Below are 16566 nucleotides of genomic sequence, written 5' to 3' on the forward strand. Positions count from 1 at the left end.
ATGACCAATAAGGTTCCAACTTTGAGAGCTTTATCATTAGCCCTTGAAACTCAATTTGGTCCATCATAATTTGAATGTCCTCACATTAAGTTATTTAAGATAGTAAAAATCGGTTCTGTAACTGACTTTTATACGTTGTTCATGGCCATGGCAAACAGGGTTGATGGGCTGTCGGATGAAGCCTTACGTGATTTTTTTTAAAGTGGGCTTAAACCAGAACCCGCAGTGACGTGCTGGCCCAAGAACCTTAAACATTGACTAAGGTCGGCACCTTAGCTCACCTCTTTGAAAAGTCGATCCTCAGTGGACCAGGTTCAAAGGGTATGTCCGAGTCTATTGCCAGCCATTTTCCTAAGACTTCTAGCCTACAACGTTGCCTAGTGCTTCTAGTGCTGTCAAACCCTCTGCTGGTCTCCTTCCAAAACCTGTAATTAAACCGTCTCCTCCAATACGACGGTTGACAGCAGTTGAAATGCAAACTCAATAGGAGAAGGGTCTTTGTTATAATTGTAATGAAAAATTTAGTTGGAATCATAAGTGTCCCAACCAGTAATATTTACTACTACAAGTTGATGAAGAGGCAAGTTCTAAAGAAGTTGGTAGTCAACCATCTTTGGCTCCAGCTGACACACTGCTAGCAGATGGCATTGAGTTGACAGTCCCTCGTGTGTCTTTCCATGCATTTCATGGCTCTCCTAATCGTTCCATGATTTGCTTTGCTGGGTCCGTAAATGGTACTACTGTTCAAATCTTATTAGATGGCGGCAGCTCAGATAACTTCATCCACCCCCGTATTGTCTCCCACCTCAAACTACCTCTGCATTCATCTTCCAATAGGGTCATGGTGGGTAATGGGCAATTTATGAAGGGTAAAGACATGGTACAGGACTTCATTGTTAATATTCAGGGCCACAATATTTGCCTTTCTACTTATGTTTTACCAATCACCGGTTCTAATTTGATTATAGGCGCCTCATGGTTGGCGACTCTGGGTCCCCATATCGCCGATTACAGTATAGCGACTATTAAATTTTATTTAGAAAGGGAATTCATTATATTTAGGGGATATCAGTCATCTGAACCATTGCCCCTATAGCTCCATCATATGCAATGATTCTAATCCACAAATGCTATGCAAGAATGCTTTGCTCTAATGTGTTTTTCTACGACCACTAGTGACTCTATTCAATTTCCTTCTCATCTACCACAAGACTTATTGTAGTTACTGTGAGAATTTGAGTTGGTTTTTATGGAACCTCAAGGCCTACCACCACCTCATTGCCATGATCATGCGATTCCATTACAGAATGAGGTTTAGGCAGTCAAGGTATAGCTGTATCGCTACCCTTTTAGCTAAAAAGGAGTTATCAAGCAGATGGTGAATGATATGCTAACTCGAGGCATCATTCAACCCAGTATAAGTGCTTTTTCTGCCCCTGTCTTGCTAGTAAAAAAAAAAAAAAGGATGGTACCTAGAGATTCTGTATTGCTTATAGGGCCTTAAATGTGGTGACAATAAAGGATTCTTATCTAATTCCTATAGTGGACGAGTTGCTGATGAACTTCAAGGTGCTCAATTCTTTACTAAACTCGATCTTCGTTCTGGCTACCATTAGATATTGGTAAAGCCTGCAGATAGGCATAAAACCGCTTTCCGCACTCACCATGGGTTGTATGAATGGCTTGCAATGCCATTTGGACTCACAAATGCTCCGGCCATTTTTCGAGCCCTTATGAATGACATTTTTCACCCTTATCTCCATTGGTTTGTCTTGGTATTTTTTTGACTATATTTTAATTTACAGCATGAGTTGGTCATCACTTTTGGAGCACCTGCAGTAGTTTTAAATTGTTTATTGGAGCATCAATTATTTGCTAAGCTATCCAAATGTACTTTTTCCTGTGACTGTATTGAATATTTGGGACATGTGGTATCAGTGAATGAGGTGGAGATGGACCCTGTTAAAATTGCAGTAGTTCAAAATTGGCCAGTTCCTTCTACTATGTCCTAGCTGAGAGGTTTCCTTGGCCTCACAGGTTACTATCAATGGTTTATCCAAAATTATGCTCATATTGCAGCTACTTTAACAAATTTACTTTAGAAGGATGCATTTCAATAGACCCCTAAGGCTCAATTAGCTTTTGATAGATTGAAGCAAGCTTTAATATCGGCCCCGGTACTAGCTATGCCTGATTTTTCAAAGCCTTTTATCATCGAGGTTGATGCATCCGGGTCTGGGGTTGGGGTAATGATGAGTCAGGATAATCATCCCATTGCATTCCTTTCAAAGAAATTGTCACCCAGAATGAGGTCCTGTTCTGCGTACATCCAGGAATTATATGCTCTAACTGAAGCGGTCTCCAAATTTAGAAATCATTTGGTGGGACATAAATTCATCATTCGTACATACCACCAGAGTCTGCAGCATCTATCTGATCAAATAATTCAAACCCTTGAACAAGAGGCTTGTTTACCAAAGCTACTGGGATATGACTATAAAATTGAATATAAATCAGGAAGATCTAATGTTGCTGCTAATTTGCTCTCACAGTTAGTTATGGCTATCTCTTGTGTCACTAATGATCTGTTCACTTAGATCCAAGCATCAATTGTTGCCTTAACAGAAGTTCAAGATTTAAAACAGAGGGTCTTAACTAAAACAATTTCTGACTCTGGATTTAAAATAGTCGATGGTCAATTGTTTCATTCCTTCAGAAGATAAGGACCTTCTTCAAGTCATTCTTCACGAGTTTCACAGTTCGAAAATTAAGGGGCATTACAGAATTGTTAGAACTCACGCCCGTATAGCTGCTGAATTCTGGTGGAAGGGTATGCGCAATGATATCAAGAAATTTATTGCTCAATGCAACATTTGTCAACAAGCTAAGTTCTTATCTTCCTCCCCTTATGGCTTACTACAGCTGTTACCTATTCCATAATAGGTTTGCGAAGATATTTCAATGGATTTTATCACAGGACTTCCTACATCTTTACTGTGATTTTTGTTGTGGTTGACTGTTTGTCTAAATTTGGCCACTTCTTACCTCTCAAATCATCTTATACTACGGAATCTGTTGCTGCCACATTTATTGAACACAATGTTAAATTACATGGCTTTCCCAGGTCCATTGTCTTGAACCATGACCGCATATTTACTAGTGCTTCCTAGCAAGCTTTATTTAAGATGCAGGGGACCTCCTTATGTCTGTCATCGACGTACCACCTACAGAGTGATGGACAAATAGAGGTTCTTAACCAGAGTCTTGAGATGTATCTACAGTGCTTTATCCACCAACAAACTCACCTATGGGTCACCTATCTATCCTGGGCACAATACTGCTACAACATATCCTTTCATACTTCAATAGGAATGACTCCCTATAAGATAGTGTTTGGGAGGGACCCTCCCTTGCTAATACAGCTGGACTAATCTAAAGCTACCCCCTGGCACTCAAGGATCAATTGCTTTTTCGAGAGCACCTATTGTCACAACTTTAGCTTTAATTAAGAAAGGCTCAGGATAAAATGAAGCCGTATGCTGACCAACACCGAACTGATAAAGAATTTGTTGTGAATGATTATGTCTTTGTTAAGCTTCAACCGTACTGATAGCATTCTATTCGAGCGCATACCTATAACAAGCTGTCCACGAAGTACTTTGGCCTATATCACGTTACTGAGCGTATTAGAGTAGTGGCTTATCAATTGCACTTACCTCTCGACATTAAAATTCGTCCAATTTTCCACGTTTCTATGTTGAAAAGGTGTCATAGGGATCCTCACGCGGAGTATCATCCATTACCACCATTAACGGATCTCACTGGCCCTCTCCTACAACCTCGCACAATTCTGGAGGTTCGAAGAGTTAAGATCAGAGATAAATGGATGAATCAAATCTTGGTCCAATGGGACGCTTCTGAACAACCTACTTGGGAAAATGTGGATTCCTTTAAAAGGGAGTATCTAGCCTTCGACCTTGAGGACAAGGTCACTTTTAATGGGGGAGCTATTGTTATGAATGGGCCAAGTAAGCAACTAGATTTAGGTCCAAATAATAGCAGTGGGCCGCAAGTGACCAATGAAGATGGTGAAAGGCTCCGCAGAGGTACCAGGGTCCGAAGGGCCACATGGAAAGTGAGAGAGAACGAAGCATAAATGGGAGTGGATGGGTAGAAAACGAGCAAGGATGATTTTATGAAGATTCTTCCCCTGTCCTCTCTGATATTGTTCTCTGTCTTATTCCTTTTCTGTTATTCTGGTATTCTGTGACGTTTCTTTTGCTTGCCTGCTTACAGTTTATCTACCAGATTTTCTGTTTTGCTGGCTGCCCTTTGTGATGCCGAAGACTCTGTATTGCACTTTCATTACTTTTGAATAATACAGAGTAGTATATCTCAACATTTCCCTGGTTGCATTTGTCGTAATTGTTACATTCATATCAGTTTCGTAAGATGATGATGATGATTCCATGATGTGGTAGTGCCACCTCGCTCAGTGGTGTGTGGTTTTTCATATATATAAGAAGATGATGGAAGACCCACAATCTCCTACTGCTGCTCGTTCTCTTTCAGCCCTTTTTTCCCCTTCAATTTCTCCCAAATTTTTTACAATAAAATCTAAGATAATGGGATATCATATTTTTCAAAAAAATCAAGCAGTTAAAATAAATCACAAAAAGATGATATTTTTGCCCTTTTTAGCAATATTTTCATCCAATCACAATTAATCCAAATTAATCATAATAAATGCAATGGAGCCCAATTTAATTGATAAAAATTCCGAATAAGATATGGAAAATCAATATACTTTCAATAGCATTGAAAATTAACTCATTGTACAATTATTTCAAAACAAGGATAACTTAATACATGTTGAAAGAATGGGCTCATTGGAAAATTTGATTTAGGTGCATGGGTACTCTAGTCATGGAAAATTAGTTCTCATGATTCTATGGATATATAGAGCAGCTTCATATTGAAGACGACTCTGATCCATATTGAATACCAGGAAATAAGGAACATATAATAACCGCGGCAGTGCTGCTTCCTTTATATTGAATGGAGAGTTCGCAGCAAGTTTATAATAGCCGATCATATCAAATTTAATTACGTAGATTTCGTATTTTTTAAAATCGATCCCTCCATTCTTAATTATAATTATCTTTGAATTTTTAAAAATTTATAATATAATGTGTCATACAAATTGATTAGAAAACTTAATCGGTAAATGAATCTCATGACTAATCTGGTTAAGAGTTTTGGACAGACTAATGAAGTTAGATTTTATATTTTCTCTCTCTTCTGTCATATTTGGTTTTAGTAATTCCATTTTGCTAGATTAGGTGTGATTTGTATACGACTAATATTTCATTTACTTGTGAATTAATGTCTTTAAATTTAAATATTACTTTTTTGGGATTAGGTATGAATTTTTATATATCTTGATCAAATTATATTATTTTAAACATGATAGATTAGAATTTGGTTGATATTGGTTTGAACCAACTTATCCTCGAAACCATTGCCTCCAACAATTCGATGATCTGTCCAATTTTCAGTACCTATTGTAATAATGGTTTTCCACTTTTATGTATAAATATTTTCATAAGTGATTTTGTAAATTATTGGTTGGAAAAGAGTTGATATTTTATACCTAATCATACTTGGCTCTATATTATGTTGTTTGTGATAAAGAAAACGAAGAATAATGATCAGAATTATTATTATTATTATTATTTTACAGATGGTGCTACATTAAAGACTGAATAAAATTACCAAAGGGAACATAAATTTTCAAGGACAGAAAACTAAAATATACTACCAAGCTTCAGACGTAGATTGCTACTTTTATACAACCTGGAGGATGGAACATACAGTTTGAGTGATGGTGAGAGTGAGAAGTATGATTGCAGCAATAGAAGCCACAGTTTGCCAAGGTGTGTTGCAGTAATCTTTCCTCAAAGTTGCCTTTCTCTTGTGCCAAGGATCTTCATAAAACTCATTCAACCTTTTGGAAATGTCAAGGTGCTCTTTATTAAAATTGCAGTGAGTTATCTCTTTTCTAAGACCGTTAAACAATGTAGCGACCTCTTTGGCATCACCTAGCCAGTTGCTGATAATCTTTTCATGAGCGAGAACCTCCACATCTTTTTGTGTCAACTAGGTTGTCCAATACAAACATATAGTCACAAAAATATGTTTCAAATGGATAATGACACTGTTCTAAAGCCATCACATTTCGGAACAAAAATTCAGTCGTATCTTCGACACATATTGGAGGGATCTCTAGAACTGATCTTGAAAATTTCAAGTCTAGTAAGCATTTGTTTGTGCTTACTTTCAACTTCACTCCTGCCTCTTTTAACTCATTTGCACTATACCTAAGCATATCGGATCCATCCTCGTTGATGGAATCCCTTCCTGGTTGGGTTATTGGTAAGTAAAATAATCTGAGAAGATCTGTGAAATGCTCTATCTTATGATCAGGCTCTAACTTTTGCTTGTTAAGATAGTCAAAGCAGGAATATGTAAGCTCAAGAAATGAAGGGAGATCACCTCTACGGTTATGAGGAAAGGCTATATCGTATAGCTCTTCAAGGAAAAAGAATGGAAGTTGATTCTCAAGTAAAAGCAAATCATCAAATATATCCTCCGTTAACTGTGATTGTGATAGTTTACCATCGTGTTTCATGTGACGTCTCTTTTTCATCACAAAGAGTTGAATGATGAAAGCAGAATCCACTAATATCAATTTCACATGATCCTTCTTGTCATAGTTAATGCTCTCAAAATAAGAAGCACGGACCTTTGACTCAGATTGTTTAGCTAAGTCAACCAAACTGTCCAAGTTTGTCATAGCATTTCGTGCAAATCTTTTAAACATTATTTCTTTGTGCCTCTCCATTTCTTGGAGCCTCTCATCACCGTGATGGAAGGGACCAATGGAAACCACCTTAGGAGTGTAAGCCTCCTCGTTTAGAAGACGGATCTTTGTGGGCACCCTGTAGATACAACACAAAGGTGACAAGAGACCTTCGTCGCTAATCTCTAGCAATGCTTTTATGTCTATGCTGATCGCCTCATCTGCCGTCTATATATCAATTTAGATTCAGAAGGACACCAGAAATTACATATTAGCAAAGTAATGAAGGTGAACATAAAGCTTGGGAAATATAAATGTTTCTTTTCTTAATAACTGAACTGTAATCTCATCACCGTTTGTTAAGAATAATTAAGAAAAGGATAAAAAAAGGCTCCAATGAATCTAACGAGGTGCAAGCAAATTAAAGGCAGTGTAACAAAATTAACAGAAGCCATCACTAATGAAATGCACGAGATGCATATACTTGCAATCTGACAAGTATATATCTTTGAATGGTGAAACAACATGGGGCTAATAGAGTCTAATAATTAAGGAATTATATAAACAGAAGCAACCTTAAAAGTAGTAAGCACAAAGAAACTTGAGAAGCAAGAAAAGGCTTCAAAATCAAAGAAAGAGTTAGCAAAGGATAATGCATAAGTGTTGTTGTTGCAAGTGATTGGAGGATAAATCCGCTGGCTGAGGTGAGAGAAGTGGTCTCTTCAGCTCCACCATTTGTTGAGCATTCTCAGAGGCCATTTCTGTTTGATTCATTCCATTAGGCATTTCCCAGTGAATCTCAGTATGGATTGCTTCTGCCATCTAAACTTAGTCAACAAAACAACAGATCCACACGATAATGATAAGAAAGTCGATCTGCTGTACTCAGCAACCCACAACGTTAAGTCTCAAACAATAGAAAGGAATAAATAGGCGCTGCGTGTCTCGGCTGAGGCGTCTCAAGTCAATTTTTTTCCTGTTTGATTTGGCAGTGGCGTTTATAATTGATTTCTTGCTTGTACGATTACTTAATATAATAATGAGCTAAGTCAATTGCATTGGTTGGTGCTTAGGGTCACATTAAAATTTTATTTTGCCTCAAGCCCAAACAAAGACTCCAAAAGAGCCTGTAGAAATATGACTTCATTGCAGTAGAAACCACCCACGGCACACTTCAGAGAGATATATATACATATATACATAAATCGGACAAATGGAGGGAGTTTTGGTGTTGCAGAAGCTGCAACAAGTGGCTTCAACGTGTGGAAGTTGCAAGAACATGGATTGGATTTGATGGAAAACCACGTCGATGGAAAAGCAGCTCAATCAAGAAACTGATTAAATAGGTGAGAGAGATACATGCCACAGTCAATTATAATGGTTTAATATAATTGATTTTGGCACGTTAAGGGTATTTGGATATTTTTCATGAAAATCATTTTAACTAATTTTCTTAGTATTATAAAACGCCTTGTTTTCTGTCGTCATTTGGCTTACGTCTAGCCATACATTTAATTTAGTTTCATTTGATTAAGTAATCATGATCTAATGAATAAAAGATAAACAAATTTAAAGAAACATTGAGTTAACTCAAGATCTATGAAAACTCCCATGTTGTACGAAATAAACTATAAAAACTAAGTTAGTCCTCAGACGTTAGGGAATAATTTTTAACATGTTAAAACTATAGACACCAAGTTAAGCAAAGTCAAAATTCATGGATCGAGTTTTTAAATAAGTTATAAAATTGTGGAGATTGAGTTATAACATTTCAAAATTTAATAACTGAGTTTTAATTGTATCAAAATTATCGGCATCAAATGATTAATTTTTGAAAAGGAAAATATTTAAAATGATGTGTTCTTAAAAGAAAGGAAGAAATTCATCTTTCTGTGATTCTTTTGTGCTGATGATATTTTTTTAAAAAAAATATTAAACATATGTGACAGTTCATTGGATCATTTTTTTATTTCATGGTAATAATCGATTTGTTTTCTGGAGAATTATTCTTGGACAATTAATGATAAGTAGTCATTAGTCCACTACTTCTGAATTTATATTGTTTGAATGGTAAATAGTGCTAAATACCTTTTAGTTTCTAATCTGTATTATGTAAACGGTAAATACTTATCATTTGCGTTAACTATGTGAATAATAAGTTTAAGAGTCTTTTAATAATTAATCTGTGAATTTGGTGCTTAGTATAATTCAGTCTTTAGTTTTTTTTTTTTTTTCGGATGCCATTTTTGTTTGTTGTGTTTTAACGGGTCACGAATCAATGTCTTTTTCTCTCCTATCGAAAGCCAACGAATTATATAGTAAACATAAAATTATATTTATTACTAGGTACTAAGATGAGAGAATTATATAGTAAACATAGGTACTAAGATGAGAGAATTATATAGTAAACATAAAATCAAATTGTATTATTCAATGTTTCGTGCAAGATTTAAAATTTGACTTTTGCAAATATTTATTACTTTATATTGATCATAGGTGGCTAGATAGGAAAGAAAATGATATTAATGGTACATAATTGTTATTTGAAGGGGGAAAAAATAAGTTGAAGCTTGAAGATGAAAATTATTTTAGTTGTTTTTAATATCTTAGAAATATTTGAAACGATTGAAAATTTAAATCACATTAAAATAAAACAATAAGTAAAATAAAATAATCATAAAACATAATTAAAAAAATAATTACTCATCTAGTCCTCTTTATAAGGTAGAAAGAGAACGTTACTTTTGGTATTATTTATAAGTTACCCCATTAAATTTTTAGCATGAATATATTATTTTATCTGTAGTATATATATTAATTAATAGTAGAGTTGCTTATTAAATTTGAAGGCAGAATTAATAAAATTTAAGATTTTTTTAGTTCAAATGAAACATATTGGAAATAATTTACAAATAAAATCTGAAAATCCAGTACTCATTTCATCCCTTGTTATAAGATTCAATTGATTCGTCCCCTTTATATAAGATCTGCTTTGGGTTTGTCTAAACTCTAGAAAATTAATAGATAATATATTTTTACCCATTTTACCCTTAATTAATATACTCCTCTGATTCTTAATATAAGACTCATTTAACTAATTTGATTAGATTAAGAAAGTTAGGTAAGTTAGTTAATTATAAGAAAAGTGACATATTTTTGCTAAAACACCATAATCATCTTTCTTAATACCCCCTCTCCCTCTTGTACTTGATTATGGTTGAGGGAATATCCATAGGGGTAATTTAGAGAAAATTGATAAATATGAGAAATAGATCTTATATTTATGACCAAAATCAACTCAAAAATTAGGTCCTATATTAAAGACTGGAGGAGTATTTTGCTAGCTATCTTTTTCCCACACATTCTCTGACAAACTCGATTATTTTTATATATTTTGGTATCTTTTATATGAGTTTTGTCAGCTTAATTGGTCCCTTTTTGCCTTAATTGATTTATTTTTTTTTATTTTGAATTATTATTTTATAGGGGCAAAATTGTCATATTTTGGTTTAATTGTGACTAATTAATTTTTGAGGACAATTAATGCTACCTTATCCTTGAATTTTGCTTGCAGGTTCTTGGAAGATTCAAAAATATAAAAAGAAAAAAAAGGAAAAAAATAAAAAAAATAATAATAATAATTAGGGGGGCAAAACGTTGCGTTTTGCCCCAACCTAATTATCATCTATTATTATCATCTTCATCCGGGAAGCTGGGGGCGAGAGGAGACAGACACAAACGAAGCGGAGCGGCGGCCGAACGAGCTGAACGCACACACGCAGAAGACGCAGGCGAGGCCGAACGAGCTGCACGCAGGAGACGCAAGGAGCCGGCGCCCTCATCTTCTTTCTCTCCTGGGCGCGGCTGGAGAAAGGATCAGAGAACAAGCCGCAGAGCAAGACGCCAGCTGAAAACAGAGCTGAGGTGCGGCGGACAGAGCGAGCAGACACGAGCTGGAGCGACATCATCACCTTCCTCGGTCTTCTCCGTGAGTTATTTTCGGCGTCAACAGAACCAGTGAGACCAGCGAAGCACTATTCATCATCTCCTCCTCCTCCTCAGTGACAGCGAAACAGAGGCGAGTAGCAGCGTGAACAGCAAACAGAGCAAAGGAAGGAGCTGACGGCAGGACCAGAAGCGTGAACAGGATCATCATCACCACCGTCTTCTTCACTGCCATGGCCGAGTGTAGGAGGAAACTGATAGAAGGAGATTCTGAAATCATGGCAAACTGTGGCTAGCTTCACAATTCTCTAATTCAACAATAATGGCAGGAGCTTAGATCATCAAAGGGGAGTTTTAGTTGCTTTAATTTCCTGTCTAATAATTGTTTAACAATTCCTAGGTCTTAGGATAGTTATTCTAATTATTAGAAAATTTCGTATTGTTAAATCTGATTATCTGTGGAAATTATTGTGGCTGGATTATTGTTTAGCATTTGACATTGGGCTGTTTATAGCTTTGATTTTAATTATGATGTTGTGGTTATGACATTTGTATTGATTTTGGAGTTAATATATTGTGATTTTCTAAGGTGGCTTGGAATTTTGGATCATATAGTCTCTTGCTAGCTTTAATTCTGTTATTTTGGATTTAAGAGTTCTAATTAAGCATTGGTTTTTAGCATCCTTAATCCTATTTTACTATTCTGGTTGCAGTTAGTAAGTTGGGATTTTAGGAAAATATTTTGTGGCAACTCGAGGTGGCTCGGTTGTTGGATCAAAAGCTTAATTATAATTCTTAATTCATTGTTTTTAACTCCCACATCTTTTAGAGTGATGATTGCCTGCGTTGTTGAATTGGAGGATTGATTTTTATCAGTGTTATCTGTGTCTCTCATTTTCATTTCTTTAATCTCCATTCATTTTAATCACTTTTATATAAAAACAAAAAAAAAAGTATTTTAATTTCAATTTGATTCGTAGTATTTAATTAACAGCTTTTCAAAATTGAAAATCTCTTTTTATAGTTTAGGTTACTTGCATTTATTTATTAGGGTTTAATTTCGTTTTCGGCTCCTCAAAGTGAAACGACCCGAGTTGTGCACTATACTGCATTAATTCGGTTAATTTTTGGAGTAACCCCAAAGCGACAATTAAGGGCAGTTCAACTTCATTCTCTCTCATCTTTTTTTCTTACTCACATCACACCTATTCATTTATAAATAAAGGCATATTTGGGGGGAGTACATCTCCCAGATATTTATCATTTTTACCCAATGTTAATAATTTAGCTAAAATATACGTTTAGTCTTTTAAATTTACATTAAGTTCAAGTTTAGTCCTTCAAGTTATAAAATGCATTTTCAGTCATATGATATTAAGACCGCTAAATTTTACTAACAGAAAATGCTAACATGGAAAATTTATGCTGACTTAATAATAAAATACTCACAAGGCATCATTAATTTTTTCCATACTTAAATTTTAATTATTTCATATAATTATTTTTATATTTCATCGCTACCACGGGGTGCCACACAAGAAGAGAACAATGAAACCTTAAATTAACAAAAGAATACAATTCCAATTTAAGAAAAGTATGCAACATCAATAAGAGTAAGGGTTATTGGTTGAAGAAAAAGCGAGGAGCAGCGGTCATGGTGAAGGAGATGGGTGACTCGGCTCTCTCTGCTCCTACCAATTCAAATTTATTAAATAATAATTCAAATTTAAGTATAATAAATCAGCATTGAATTTGCCATGTCTGTATTTTCCAGTAAAAGCTAACGATGTTAATATTATAGGACTGAATATGCACCCTATAAACTTAAGGGACTAAACTGAAATTCAATGCAAACTTAATGAATCAAACATATACTTTAACCTAATAATTTCCTTAAACCATGAAATATCGTTACTTAAATCTTATTATTATATGAGACACAGTGTCATCACAGTACTAACCCAAATATGAAATGTAGGGGAAGCATACTTTTACAATTTCCAAAGAAATTATCCATATGTCTAACTTAATTAGAGAATTTTATCACCACTAATTGGTGGCCAATAAACCAAGTGCCAAATTATTCCGTAGTTATACATATAGAACTAATAGTAGAAAGAAGAAACAACAACTAAAGAAATAGGAAATTTGAATCAATCTTCAACTGGATAGTGATGCCACATGAAACTTTGTTAATGTTGGGTGAATGATTTTGGTAGTGAGCAGGTAGAGTCGTCGGGATAAGATTTCGGGCTTCAAATAGTTAATATAAAGGCGTTGACTTATTGCGTAATGGATTGTGTGATTAATTAATTTAATTAGGCACTTGTTTGATCCAGAGTTCTTGTAGTCTAAAACTGTGTCTTAGACTATTTGTTGCTTCATGTGATACTCCTCCGGCCCTTATTATAAGACCCCATTTGACTTTTTATTTGGTCCTAATTATAAGACCCCAATCCATTTTGTCTCTTATATTTATGTATTTTTTTTCCAAGATAATCCTTCTAATAATAACAGTTTTAGCCAATATACTTAATTAGCAAGGATATTTTAGGAATGACAACACTTATTTATTATAAATAACCAACTTAACTTACTTTCTTAATCTCCTCAAATAAGTCAATTGGGTCTTATAATTAGGACCGGAGGAGTATTAAAGAATGTTTTTACAATATGTTCAAGGCTGTTTCTGTAATCCTATAATTATTACTAACATCTAATCTTAATGTCGTTAATTTATATATATATATATATATATTTCACTCTTTAGTTATTTTTGCTGGTGGATTGAAGTTGAGCTCATCAGCCAGGTGAAGAATACCAAATTTGAATTGTCCAAATTAAAATTTGATAGTTTGAATATAATATAACTTTATTTGTTATTTTTAATAGTTTAATATTTTAGTGTGTGTAGAATTTAAAATAAAAATTATCTCTTAAAAACTTAAAAATTTTTAAGTACTATAAAATGGTTTTTATTTAAAATTATCAGTTAAAAATTCTAAATCTAAACTATTAAAAATATATTTAGATACTATATTACGATGAGTATTAAAACTGGTTTTTTTTTTTGAACCAATGAGAGTTGTTCCAATTGATAAGAAGTCGGCTCATAAACCATACAATCGTGAGTTCAAATCCTATTGCCAATATGAAGACCTTGTTGGTGGGCGATCTGTAAGTACCTCTGTAAGTGCTCTCTAAGCCTGGAGGCATGCCTTGACTCTGGTGAGCCGCCGAGACCCAACTCACCTAAACTTTATGTAATAAAAAGAAAAAACTGGTTATTTTTGCTCCTCCAATTACATGAAAGTCAGCTGGATTTACTCTGATAGGTGCAATCATACTTTCCAATTTGAGCCAGAAGCATAACAGATTTACTTCTTCTGAAACAATGGTTTTGAGCCCAAAACCATGGCTTTGGCCCAAAACCGTGGTTTGTCCATTTGTCCCCTTGTTTGGCAAATTTCTAACCTGGACCATGGTTTGGGTATTTTGCCAAACAAGCCCTAAATTCAATAGTACTCAATTACGTTTGGAAACAACATTATGCTCATTTTATTATTTATTACGAACTATACACTTATGGTGCATGCCAGCTGATGAACATTATTTCTATGTTGTGAGTAGTGATTATTTTAATAATGCAATTTGCTATAATTAAATAGTAAAATCTATATAAAGTCATCCTATTTATAAACCTCAACTTTAAGTCATACTTTAGAAGAGTAATTAATTCGAAATAATTGAACGCTAAAAAACCATGATAGGTATCTAATTCATTCTTTTTTTTCCCTGAATGTGTCACTTTGATGTGAAATTATATATTTTAATATGAATTGCTTATCAAATATAATCTTACACAAATTGTGAGTGGAAATATTGTAAAGTAAATAGAAATAAAGCCTACCTGTGTGATTTGTAGACCTTCACGGAAGAATGAAGATTACGATACATGAACGATGAGGGGGAGTGAGAGAGGCGGAAGATCTTGACAGAGTTCGAAGAAGGGACGGGAATAAAGGAAAGGTGAAGATTCTTACAGAAAAGAAACCAAATAATAATAACAACAGCAGCAGCATGGAAATCATTTCCATAAGGATTGAGTTACAAACTCCATCAGGTGCTTCTTTATGAATACTTCTGAGATATTTAAACATTTTATTCCCTTATTTTATTCTAGACCGTTATAATTCGAATGGTTAGTAGAGCTGTCAATAAGGGCCAGCCCGGCCCTAAAGGGCTGGCCCTTGAAGGGTCAGGGCCTAAAAGGGCTGGCCCTTTAAAACCCACATACCTTAAAATTATCTAATTATTAAAGCCCGGCCCTTAGGCATGTGGGCTCAGGGCTTAAAAGGGCTGGCCCTTTTATGTTATTTTTTAAAATTTAAATTATTTTAAAATAAAAAATAAAACAACAAAACTTCTAAGATTTTTATTCAAATTATAAATATAATTAAAATAAATTAGTGGTGTATAGAAAAAAAATTAAATGCCAATAAACTATTGTCCAAAATAAATAAAAAATCAAAATCTAACAAAACACGAAAAACAGAAAGATAAAACCTAGCAGTTAAAGATTAACAATATCAACATAATTATTATCTTTATCTTCATCTTCATCAGTATCATCAAGCTCAGCAATATTTGATTGTTCTTTACTACAAGTGAGCTCTTCTTCAGTGATAAAAATATTAAGGTTTTTGTCTTCATTTACCTTATCTGAAATAAAACTATGCAGTAGTTATAAGTACAAATAAGAACATGAACATTTGTTCGAATAAGAAAAGTTTTACACTTTGTTAAGATATGTAAACCGATGGTAAATGAAGATCTACTAGCTATTATGGTGATTAAAATGTTAATAATATCAGTTACCTTCTTGAAAGAATTGAAAATTGATTTTAACTGTTCTTCCACAAGTCCAAGACATTTAATTCTTTTCAATTATCTAGCTTGAGTATTGACTCTTCTAGGTATTTTTCTAATTTAAACTTATTCATAAAAGACTAATCTATAACTTTATAAATATATTGATAATAATTAAAAAAAATAGACGGGTTTAAAAGGGCTAGCCCTTAGCCCTAAAGGGTTGGCCCTTTTATTTTTAAGCCCTATAGGGCTAGCCCTTTTAAGCCCAATTTCCTTTTAAACCACCTAAAATACAAGCCCGGCCCTCCATTTAAAAGAGTTTAAAAGGGTTGGCCCGATAGGCTTGGCCCGTTTTGACGGCTCTAATGGTTAGCAATAAATTGAATTATCATGGTTAATAAAAATACAAATTTATAACTGCAATTATATTTAACTAAATTGGACTAATTTTTTTTAATCATATAGGAACTTATCATGGACACTACATACATTATTGGCGTCTTGTTTATCACACCAAAGGTAGCTGTCTATGTCGTCATATGGATGACGTCTAGCTATAAATTCTAGCTTCACACAACGTTTCATTTGATTGAGTAATCAGGCAAGTGGATGTCGTGAGTGGCCTAATTATTACTCCCTCCGTTCCTTATTATAAGAGACAAATAATCGAAGTACGTTGATAAAAAAATAGTTAAAATTAATTAAGAACAATTAATGTGTAAAAAGTATAATTTTTTTCCAAAAATGCCCCCATTAATAAGGGGAGAGAGCATGAGAGAGAACAATTAAATTATTAAAAGAAAGAGAAGTAGGAGGGAGAGAGAGTGTGAGTTGGAGATAATAAATATGGGTAAAATAGGAAATCAACACAAAAAAGTAGAGACAAC

The 16566-nt window shown here is 34.3% G+C and overlaps 1 protein-coding gene across 1 annotated transcript; it reads right to left on the bottom strand.

Annotated features, from left to right (window-relative positions):
* Positions 1-5847: 5847 nt before the first annotated feature.
* LOC114729902 (uncharacterized) lies at positions 5848-10827 on the bottom strand. Its single transcript, XM_028916961.1, has 3 exons — positions 10603-10827; positions 6338-7090; positions 5848-6159 (listed from the first exon to the last, which is right to left on the bottom strand). Exons 1-3 carry the CDS (start codon positions 10825-10827, stop codon positions 5848-5850), a joined length of 1290 nt encoding a protein of 429 aa, XP_028772794.1.
* Between the last annotated feature and the right edge of the window lie 5739 nt (positions 10828-16566).

This window comes from Neltuma alba, unplaced genomic scaffold (assembly GCF_004799145.2).
Source record: "Neltuma alba isolate B1F8T4 unplaced genomic scaffold, ASM479914v2 tig00000377_pilon, whole genome shotgun sequence".
Taxonomy (NCBI): Eukaryota; Viridiplantae; Streptophyta; class Magnoliopsida; order Fabales; family Fabaceae; genus Neltuma; species Neltuma alba.

Bases quoted from the DNA above. Each gene is read 5' to 3' on its own strand.
- LOC114729902 (XM_028916961.1), bottom strand. From the start codon at position 10,827: ATGTCGCTCCAGCTCGTGTCTGCTCGCTCTGTCCGCCGCACCTCAGCT. The intron at 7,091-10,602 runs GTTTGTGTCTGT...ATTGATATATAG, and splicing joins TTCGGCCGCCGCTCCGCTTC to ACGGCAGATGAGGCGATCAG. The intron at 6,160-6,337 runs GTAAGCACAAAC...TGGACAACCTAG, and splicing joins AGGCAGGAGTGAAGTTGAAA to TTGACACAAAAAGATGTGGA.